The sequence below is a fragment of the Alligator sinensis genome, unplaced genomic scaffold (assembly GCF_000455745.1).
Source record: "Alligator sinensis unplaced genomic scaffold, ASM45574v1 scaffold753_1, whole genome shotgun sequence".
In the NCBI taxonomy this organism is placed as follows: Eukaryota; Metazoa; Chordata; order Crocodylia; family Alligatoridae; genus Alligator; species Alligator sinensis.
The window spans coordinates 907,110-918,363 of record NW_005842625.1 but is presented as its reverse complement, the minus strand read 5'-3'; the positions used below and the strand labels follow the sequence as shown (position 1 = coordinate 918,363).

The 11,254-nt window shown below is 44.2% G+C and overlaps 1 protein-coding gene across 2 annotated transcripts in view; it reads right to left on the bottom strand.

Moving 5' to 3' along the window:
• Window positions 1–2,293: 2,293 nt before the first annotated feature.
• The window catches only part of CAPN8 (calpain 8), a 51,206-nt gene continuing 42,245 nt past the window's right edge, over window positions 2,294–11,254 (bottom strand). Inside the window, exons 16-21 of one of the 2 annotated variants that reach the window (XM_006033377.2) lie at window positions 10,019–10,083; window positions 8,288–8,356; window positions 6,459–6,537; window positions 4,826–4,942; window positions 4,127–4,185; window positions 2,294–2,529 (exon numbers count right to left, since the gene is read on the bottom strand). In XM_006033377.2, the coding sequence (XP_006033439.1) occupies window positions 2,506–2,529; window positions 4,127–4,185; window positions 4,826–4,942; window positions 6,459–6,537; window positions 8,288–8,356; window positions 10,019–10,083 (413 nt within the window). In that variant the 3' untranslated portion in view covers window positions 2,294–2,505. Of the gene's footprint in view, window positions 2,530–4,126; window positions 4,186–4,825; window positions 4,943–6,458; window positions 6,538–8,287; window positions 8,357–10,018; window positions 10,084–11,254 lie in introns of those variants that run through there. The other variant, XR_003096165.1, reaches the window with a different exon arrangement.

Here is an 11,254-nt window from a genome sequence, read left to right as displayed (position 1 = left end):
AAAGAGTGTGTATGGAGTCAGACTGCCTCTTGCTTCCTAGGCAGCTATCCTTGCTCCTTTGAAGTTCTTGCCTGGGGTCAGGCACCTAATCTTAGGTATAGCAACACCTAAGTGTAGGTGCTTAAGGGACCAATCTGGATTTTTCCTATTTGTTACTAAGTTTCTTTTGGTCATCATTTAATATTTCCTTTCACTGCCATTTGGCAGCTCATTGGTTGTTTAAAACAAAGTATGTATTCCTGTGGACTTAGTACCCATGGAAGAGAGCAAGCTCTCCCCAAAGTCACTTGGCTTCAAATACTGCCCCTCCTGGGATGGGACTATTCTCACCAACAGCAAGTTCCAAGCTCCTGTTCTGGCTGGGTGATGCCGTGTATGGGGGATGTGTCCCATCTATAACTTGCTTCCCTCCCAGACCTTGCTGGGTAATTCCATAGAGTTGGTCTCAAATCCTGGAACACAGGACCCTGCTAAGATACCTTGCCAGAGAAACTAAAGGGATGTCTACACTGTTTCCCCAGGGCTCCCAAGGTGTACCAGTCTCAAGCTTACCCTGTGCCCTTCAAGACCACTCGGCACATGCCAAATCTAGAAATGAGGTAGTGAAACTGTTGTGAATGTAATTTCCTCCTCCCCTCACATGATGGTACTCTGAAGTACACCGGGGCAGATTTTGAGAGTGGCAGCAGAGCATGAGTGATGACACCACCATCTGATTGTAGCCGAGGCCCAGGAATTCATGTTTGCTTTTCCCCAGTTCTGAACCACCCCAAGACATCTGCAGGACCCTGACCACGCTTAGCACTAAGGTTATCAGCACCACCCCTCTGTTCCATCCGGATTTAGGATACTGACAGACTTGTTTATGCTACTGAAAACACAGCCACAGTGGGTTTCAACTGCCCTTTCTACGTGGGCACTAGGTTCATCTGCATTCACAGCACCAGAACCTCTGGCAGACATCCCACCCCCCACTGCCCCCAGAACTGGAGTCCTCAGCACTGACTCTGAACTCATTCTCCTCAGTTCCCCAAATGACTATAGCTCATCTAGGGACAAGAGCCTCTAGGGACTTAGACACTCTCTAAGGGCCATGATTCCCAAGCCCATAGCCCCAAGGTCCCTATACTGCCATGTTGATGTGGCTGATTGGGCCAAAGCTCCATAGTGTGAGACTGAATACAATTACAGGTCCCAGGAAGGAACTAGGAACTGCAAATAAGGAACTGGGAATCAGAAACCAACTTCAGCCCCATCTATTGACCTAGGACCCAATCTTCCTGCCTTAGTCTTGCAGACTACCCCATAAACAGAGAATATAATCCAGTTAATGGGACCCTACCCCAGTTTAATCGGCTTCTCCAGATTCTGCAGCTGTGAGCAAACTGAGATACAGACCCAGGGGAAGATCCATGGAGGTGTACTGGTGCCACCCCTCTTTGATTCCTGCTCCCCCAAAAGTTTAAAACCAACTGCTTGGCAGTGGCAGCAGTATTTCTAGTCAGGCAGCAGTGAAGGAATCAATTGCCTTCATGGCTCATTACAATCTACCTGACCTCTTCTGAATTCTCCATCCCACTGGTGTTAATGACCCTCTCTCCTTTTCACTGGTCTTAATGTTTCAGCAATCAAGCTATCCTTTGTTCTACAATTCTGCTGTCTGTTAACTGTTCCTGGTCATGAAGCTCCTATTTCACAGCCCTGCAGGTGGCATTTAACTCATTCCAGTGAAGTTATATTTGCTCTTAATATAGCCCCAGGCCCCTAGTGTATTAGTCAAGCTTCTAGTTTATTCTTAACTGGAGAAACATATGTGTTGTTTCATATGTGATGGTGCACCTCTTCAAAATTTGAGATCTGCCCATGTACTCTTTAATACCTGCCTACCACTCTTTAAAGATGTGAAGCTTGAGGAAAGTCAGGGTGTATGTGCCCATTATGGTTTCTGCTCACTGGAACATCCCAAGTTCATGCATGGCAACAGCGGAATAGGCAACACCTCTTGAAGAACTCGATTAACCACCAGTTATTACAATATCACTCTTCCTGCATAAAGCCCCCATTCAGAGAATGGCATTTCCCTTTGGGGAACAAGTGCCAAATGTTTCGAGCGATAAAGATCCCTGTTGGATTTGCACAGTGCTGAATTTCAGTGTGCACTTGGAATCTCAATCCCAGTTATGCCACTTGAGTCCATCTGTGAGAAATCTGTGACATTTCTACATGAGAAACAAAAATACAGCCTGACAGGAAAGGAAAGTGTTTTTGTTCAAGCATCATTATAGTGCTGCTGTTCAGAATGGCAAGATTGTTTTTATTTTGCTTTGTTTGAAAATAAATTGCCAGGGATGAAAACAGATTTCTTTCCATCCCCTAACAGAGGAGTGGCAGTACCAGAGCCACTCAGAGATACAGGAAATACAATGTCATATACTCCCAGGTGTATGAAAGTCCCGTCACATTTTAGGGTTCCTGGGAATCTCCGCTGAATTCAGACTTAATGGCTCAAACCAGCACACAGCACAGCCACTGAGGGAGGAAGAGAACAAGCTGTTAGACCTATGGGGCTCACCCTTTTTAGACTCAAGGCCCAGCTCCATGAACTCTTCTGAATTTAGTGGCACCCCATTTCAAAAATTTAATTTTGTTTTTGTTTTTTTACTATAGAAAAAATTACTGAGCAGTTCTTCTGTTGCAAGGAACTCAGAAATACAACAGGTCAGGATGTTTTTGACACTATAGACTCCCATGTTAAATCTCTGGGTTTATCTTGCAAGTCATGTCTAGGTGCTTGCGTACCTAACAGTGCTAATATGGCATAGCACCCTGTTGCACCATTCAAAGGATCTCATGATACCCCAGGATGCCACAACTCCTTGGTTGAGAATCAATAACTGAAATGGTCTGGAGTGTCCTGAGCATGCCTCAAGGAACTGTGGATCCAAATACCATCCCATTTAGGAGAAGACTGGATCTGGTTGCTTTGTAGCAAGAACCAAACTTCAGTTCCAGCAGCTCATGAGAGAGTTCAGAGTTGAAGCTGGCTTTGGACTCTGGAGCTGAGGTTTCTCACTGGGGAAGACAAAATGCTAAAAAAAGGAGATGGTTGGTATTTGAAAAGTCCTTGGGCCAAATTCCTCCCACATCTTAGGAGCATCTGACTCACTCCTGCTGACGTTAGATGTAAGACTCCTAGATATCCTTCTGTTTGGATTTACTTATGTCCTGCATGGGAAGGATTGGGACCCAGTGTTTGTTTGTCGCTGTTAAAATCTTTATAAAAGATAGGAAGCCTTAAAGACCTTTCCAGATGCTGTTAGATATTTCATTTGTTCTCTGTCATGCAAGAATTGTTCCCTACTGTATACTTTATAGTGTTTTTTTGCTACACCTTGAAAGAAGAGAGTGAAAATAAACATAGGAACATCATAGCCTAGACCAGGGATGCTCAGGTCAGGAAATTTGAGGAGCAGTGGCAATTATTACTGCCACCCCTCCTCCACTGCCAAATTCCAAAAACCCACACAGCCAGATGGGTCCAGGACATCACCCTTTCCTCCCCACCCTATGGCCATTTTGGGGCCAGGCCAAATCCCCTTCCCCTCCAAGCAGCCAGATTGGGGCCTGGCTATGCACCCTCCCCTGCATGGCTAGGTTGGGGCCAGACCAGGCCCCCTTCCCCCCACACAGCTGGATCAGGGCCAGGCCATGCTCACTGCCCCCCTCCACGTAGCTGGATCAGGCCCCACTGCGCCTGCCTCTCACCAGCCAGATATGACCCCTGATAGCCTGGGCGTTGACCCTCTGGCCCATGGTGCAAAAAGGTTGAGCTCACCTGATGTAGGCAAATTGAGACATTTTGAACAATATTTTAGTCTGTCTTGGTTTATATAAAAATCCTCTTCTTCTGGAACTGAACTACTGAACTAGGAAGGATTTTAGTAGGATGATTTAGTCTGAAAAGATCCCACCTTCTTCACCTGTAGAATCCACAGTGGATTTTTCCTTGATTCATTATTTAACATGTTTGACACTGGTAATGGATTTTCCCAGGAAATGTGTGTGTGGTGGGGAGGAGGGGGTGGGGATTCAATTGCACCTGGTGGTTCAATTTAACTAGTCTTACCTCAGCCAGAGATAGCCGGATGACTCCCTTCCTGTCTTTGTCCAGAAGCTGGAACATTTCTGAAGAGCAAGAGAAGGGAAGAAATTATGGTTGTCATGTAGCAAATTACTGATTGTCTGATAAAATGCTGAGGTTTGGCTTCCATTGGTGGCCTACGTAGATTTGGAATTATATTTAGAGTTGCAGTTTCTCTTAAGTATCATTTATAAGCCATTTCACATGGCAGGATACCTGGCTGCATCCACTACAGCAAGTTCTGCATTCATAATAGAACAGTCACAAAACATCCTAAGCTGCGCATACACAGTCCATGATACATAATATGTAGAAATGGACTCAGGATTCTCAGGTCTAAGCAGGCGCTGTAGAAGGTAAATGAGATAGAAATGGATGGAGTGGGGCCAGAGTGCTGGAGACAGCAAGGATAATTGCAAACTAAGGGTATGATAGATTTTAAAAAAGTGTTTCATCTTCTGGGAAGCTCCCTCAATGGTCAACCAAATGGAATAGTTAACATTAGACATACAATTATTAAAAAACAGTGGGCAGATTCCCTGCCTTTGAAAGCAAAGCTATTTTGTTGGCTGTCTTGCACTTTTACATGGCGATTCTTTTTATTTTTATTTTACAGCACCTGGCAATACTTCAGAACTGCTGAGCTCCTTCATTTTCTGTTCTGTAGGGGAACAAGAGACTTACTGAACAGGGTCTCCAGGCGTATCATGCAGGCCACAAAGCCATCAAAATCAATGGTCAGATTGCTGCAGGCGTAGCGGCCGACAATGATTTCCTGCACCTTATTGTTGAGAGTGAAACCTAGCACCATGGAAAAGACATGAATCACTGAAGCAGCAATTTAATGCACTCTTTTCAATACAGTTTTTATGTGAAATCTTGCAGCTGCAGACAGACACAGATGAAGGATTATGGGCTATTCATCCTGGGAGTTGTGCTGGGTTCCATTATCTCTACTGCATATTGTCCTCTTCACAGTCCGTTGTGCTCTGGGGGAGACAAACCTAACCTTCCCTCAAACAACCTTGTCACGCTGTATATTTGACAGTGTCTTGTAGGTTTACTTAGTCCTACATTCCCAAAGTAAGTCTCTAATGAGTCTTGGGGCTCCAGCCAAGCAGTAGAGATCACAGGATACATCTACACAAGATGCTTCACTGTACTGTAGACTAATTTGCTATGCAGTAAAGAATCACTGTCTACATGTGTGTGGCAGTTAGGATGCAGTAGACTAATTTACTGCACTGTCAGATAGTCTCATCATATACAAGCAATATCCAGCAGCACAGTAAATTACTGTGCTTAAACACATGTGTAGACAGTGACATCAGGAATAGTTTACTCCAGCTCAAGTATCTGGAGTATATTCCATGCAGAGTATATTCAGTCACATTAACTGCACATGTAGACTACTGTGTAGCCAATGGCTGGCAGAGTGGGTGAGTCTATACAAGACACTAGGTGGACAGTAGCGTGCCAGGCAAAAACTGTGCTAATAAGCTACTGTGCAGGAGTATTAGGCTACTGCGCAGTAAGCATCACTAAAAACCCAAGCACTGGCACTACTGTGCTGTAGTGCAAGTTACTGCGCATTGATTTAATAACTGGTTAACCAAGTATTAAACTTAATGCACAGTAACTACAGCACATTAATGAACATGTCAATGTGCTCACTGGTGCTGAGTTTTAGGGCTCAGTTTAAGGCCCACATTAATTCTACTTCCTCTAGCATAACTCAAAAAACAGGGATCCATTAGCCAAAATGTCCACCAGGAAAGAGCTTACAGAGACCTAAATCATTCAGGCAACTCTACTCCTGAAGCCAGGGCTGACCAGCAATCCCAAAAAGTGGACAGCACTGACCAGGGAGGAGACACTAATACATCTGCAAGTCTGCTCTAGCCAACAGTGGGGACAGAAGGAGAGGCCTGTAGGGGAGGATGAGGAGCTCACTTCTTCTGTGGGAAGAGCAAAAAAGTCAAGGAAAGGGATGGTGTAGTTAGAGCTCTGAAGCAGGAAAATAGTGTTGGGCTTATTCTTTCTTACTTTAATCTTTCTCAAAATTAAGAAGTGCCAACTCACTCAATCACAAGAGATAACCAGAGTGCAGATGAGGGGTTTAGCAGTTGGGAATGTGAAGCAGAAGGGGGATTGTGATGATATAAAGTGGGGGGAGTAGGATCAGGAAAAGAGAGAAAGGAGACTAAGGTGATATCAGAGCTATAAAGACAGGAAGGACAGTGGAATAGTTAAGGCTGCAACATTTTTAATACTGGACTTTACCTGACCACAGGATCTTTCTACACCAGCTATTTACCTGCTTCTCTGAGGGCATTTCGCATCTCATAAGCATCTATGGTACCAGAATAGTCAGTATCCATTTTCTTATAGATCTCCTAGAGCAGAGGAAAGAGGGAATATGGAGTCTGCTTTTTAGGGTATTTCTGCACAATGACATTGCAGCATGGGCTGGCACACCCCCATCCATTTTAATCTGGCTAGCACAGGTAATAATAGCAAAGATGGTGTTAGGGGGAACGGGATTCAGCATGATCTGACAACTGGATTATATAGACAAGATTCCCATAGAGCTTTTACTCTGTCTGTAAAGCCCATGCTGTAACCTGGGCTGCCATGTCATCCTGGCTGTTGTCAACCATCCCAGATAAATGAAAGCTGACACGGCTATACGCCAACCTGAGCTGCAATCAATGAATCATAGAAAGTTAGAGTTGGAAGGGACGTCAGGAGGTCATCTAGTCCAACCCCCTGTTCAAAGCAGGGCAGTGTGCAACTAGATCATCCCAGCCCTTCCCTTGGCTCTCTCCCACCTAACTGTGGCTGTCCTTTTCCAGGGCCCTTCCCCATTTCTGTAGCCTCTTTCTATATGCCTCTTTACTTTGGTGTATAGACATACCCTGAAACTATGTTAGAAGTGATATCTCATTGGCGGTGATATGCACTGCTACCACAAAGGCATCTTGTCTCTGAAGGTGATGGGAAATTTTCATTGAGCTAATGACAAATGCTGTGCCTTGGAAAAACTATTCTCAGTGGACTGACAACTTGACCATCTCCACATTCCATTGAGGGAAACTGGCCCTCAAGGAATACGCCTCTCATTTTGCAAGCGCTGCAACATATGCATGCCGACATGGGTAACATTTAAAGGGACATAACAAACAGTTGGTAATGCCAACTAGTTTATGAACCAGCTCCGTCTCAGTAATTTGAAACTAAAAAACTCTCTTGCTCTTAGGCATGTTCTCACTCATATAAGCCATCCAGCCATTGTCTGACGGTGATCCAAGTGTCTCCTGCCTATGAGGAGCTCAGTATCTCCTCTTTCCTTCAGTAGGAGTAGGAGGTACTCTGTACCTCACAGAATGAGACCAGGAATGGACACCACCTCAAATGTTTTTCTATAAGGCAAACAGCCCAGGTCCAAAATATAACCTTCTTTAAAACTGTTTGACCCTAGAGAAATTCTGCTGGATATTAAAACCACTATACTGAAAATTTAGGACATTCACAAAAAAATTAAAAGAAAAAAAAAAGTTCCTCTTTATTGTCAACTAACAAATTCTGTTCCCAAAACATACTTCAGGTCATGTCTAGAAAGCAGTGCCAGGCAGATACACCTTGAGCTGTGTGTGAACAGTAAACTTGCATGCCAGCTTCTACATAGCACAAGGCAATGTCATACAGAGATACTCAAGCTAGTTCTGTGCCTGGTCACTCTGGAACAGGAAGCAATAAAAGTATGTTAGCACCGAGCTGCATGAGATAAGCCCTGGCTTTCAGCAAAGCTAATGAACCTGGGCACAGTGCTGAACATCCAGGGCTTGACTGCTTCTGGTTCCAGATCTAGTTTGCACACAATTAGCTTGGATATCGCTGCACTGAGCTGCCTTAAGCCATACAGATATACTTGGGGTGACCTTGGTGCACAAGCAATCGTGTAACATCTAGGTCCTGTTCATTTACACTAAATCAAGTCAATCAAGTTTCTAAATGCTGTATCAAATGCCATCAAATGGAAAGGCAGTTGGGGCATTTTTCTGGCCTTTGTGGCTGGAACACATCATTGATTTTAACCTATATTATATAAAGTCTGAAGAGCAAGGAAAGGAAAAAAATAGTTACCAAATACTTTTGAATCTTCATCCAAAGTGTCTTGAATTCTACAAGTCCCAAGGAGCCAGTCCCATTGGTCTGAATATGTTAAAGGCCTCATTCAAATATTAGTTTTCTATGCCTATTAACAATGAAGAGGAATCATCTCTGACAAAGATAAATGACCTACTGCAATGTCATGTACTTTTCCATGCAATAGGAGCTTTCACCTGTAATCCCTCCTGTGGAGACACACTTGCAGCTTTACCTTTGCTGAGCTGAGGGTCATTAGTTTCTGCGCTCCCCTCAGTGCTGGGGAACAATGTACTGAATTGTTCCTTACATGTATCAGAACTCCTAGACGCAGTTGCACTTCATACAGAGAAGAGCAACCTTCTGCTGAAAGCCCTTTTTTGTCAGACCGAAGGGCCTGACCTTATAGTGAACACTTGTTAGATGTCTGCTGCTTCCAGTGGGTATCAGAAGCTTCCTTGCTTTGTGCTGATTACACCTGAGCTAAGCCAGTAATTCCTGAATGTTTGCAAAAGTTGAGTGGGTTCAGCGATTAAAAGACTGCATCATGTTCTTTTGCATCCTGCAGGGTCTCGTATACCCCTTCCAATGAAAAATGACCCTTCTCATTCTGGCTCCATTGCCTATTCTGACCTGCCATTTTACTGTGCCATTCTTTAGAGCAGTTGGGGGTGGCCATAGAATGGGTGAGCAGGAAGCATGATGGTCACTTCTCCTAGAAACAAGGGAACTTCTAGTATAGGCCTGTGCCCTCAGATCCCAGGACATTACTACCCATGCAGGGCTGCCTGTCTGCTACATTTCCATGCCCTTTCCCAGCCTTGTTAATTACTCTCCTTTGAGAGGGAAACATACTATGAAAATCCCCCAACTCCTCCCCTTCCATCCATTTGGCACGGGCACTCTGGCCAAAAGAAACTCAGTTCTCAGAAAGGTGCTAGATGCCATGCCATGCAGATATACATGGCATGGCATGGCATGGGGAGGCAGTGCTATGCCAGCCTTTCCCCTCCCCAAAGTTCCTCTGATCTTTCTCAGACAAGGTTCTTTGGGTAGATGTGGTATCTTTTATTAGATCAGCTCAAACAGTTGGACAAATTCTTCTTAGCAAGCTTTTGGGTATAAGTAATAAGACCTGACAAAGGGTATTTATGCCTGAAAGCTTGCTAAGAAGAATTTTTCCAAATATTTGAGCTGGCCTAATAAAAGATATCACATCTGCCCAAAGAACCTTGTCTTTCTGTGTCCTTAGATCAACACAGCTACAACCTATACCTCTGACCTTTCTCTGCATCTTTAGGACCCCACTGCTGAGGGAACATATGGTCCAGTAGAAGGATGCACAAGTTATGTACAAGAGCTGTTTGCTGCTACACATGCTGGGTGTGTCCAGCTTGGCTCCACTGTAGTAGGAACCTCCAGAGCTTGCATAATTGTGACAGAATAAATGCCCTGGCCTTGCTGCTGACCCAACTAGCTGTGTCTTAAGAAACCTTTAAAAGATGGGAGCTGCAAACAGCAGTGTGCTAAAGAATCAGCTCTGAAATAGATAAGGTGTCTGCCACACAGAGCTGCTAGAGCTGCTTTCCTGAGCTTTTTGCCTACAGCAAGTGAAGAAAGATGCACAGGGAAATATGGGAAGTGTAAATCTATTCTTATCTTGTCAAAATGCTTTGCAAAGAGGATCCAGGAACTTTAGAGAACAATGAAGTGACATTTAAAGGATACATCTAAGAGGCTGATCATCTCCCTGCAGGTGTTTATGTTAAATCCATCACTTTTAACATCTGTTCCTAAATTAAAAAAATCAAGTCAGAAATACTTTGGACAAATATATTCTGCATTCAAGAAAAATGCAGCCTCCTTCCACTACAGGGAACACAACTACACAAGATGCGTAATGCACAGTAGACTGACTGTGCTTTACAGTGTCAGGGCAAAAACCGTACTATTAGGCTAATGTGCAATAGTATTAGTCTACTGTGCACTAACCATTGCAAAAAAGTGTGCAATCACACTAATGCACAGTAGAGCAGCCTACTGTGCATTTATTTAGTGCTTTGTTTTGCAAATACTATATATATATATATATATATTACACATACATACAAACATACGTACATACTTACAAGTATACCTGTAACCTTGGGAGAAGTGGGAAATCACGGACCTGAGCTATTGGAAGAACTGAACAAGAGCTTAGAGTTCCTGGGGTCTGGCCTGCATCCATCCTCCTGGGCATGAGTATATTTTTGAATTTCCATTGCTTGATATGAATGCTAGGCAACTTATGTTTAGCTTTCCAATAAAGTGATTCTCTTGAAAAGAGACAGATGTGTTCTCTCTTTATGCCAGGGCCAATCGGGGGATAAAGGACTTCCCTTCGCATATGCATATGTAGCTTCTATGGTGTGCAATCAGAGCATGCATAACCATGTTATAGTTCGTAGCAGGTAGATCATGCCTGACTAATCTAGTCTCTTTTTATGACCAGGTTACAAAACACCTGGACGCAGGAGTAGGGGTTGATGTCGTATACTTAGACTTCAGGAAAGCCTTTGATACGGTATCCCAAACCATACTGGTAAACAAGTTAAGAGGCTGTGACTTGGAGGACTACACAGTCCGGTGGGTGGCAAATTGGCTAGAGGGTTGCACCCAGAGAGTCTTAGTGGATGGGTCGGTATCGACCTGGAAGGGTGTGGGCAGTGGGGTCCCACAGGGCTCGGTCCTTGGACTGATACTCTTCAATATCTTCATCAGCGACTTGGACGAGGGAGTGAAGTGTACTCTGTCCAAGTTTGCGGATGACACAAAACTGTGGGGAGAAGTGGACACGCCGGAGGGCAGGGAACAGCTGCAAGCAGACCTGGACAGGTTGGACAAGTGGGCAGAAAACAACAGAATGCAATTCAACAAGGAGAAATGCAAAGTGCTGCACCTAGGGAGGAAAAATGTCCAGCA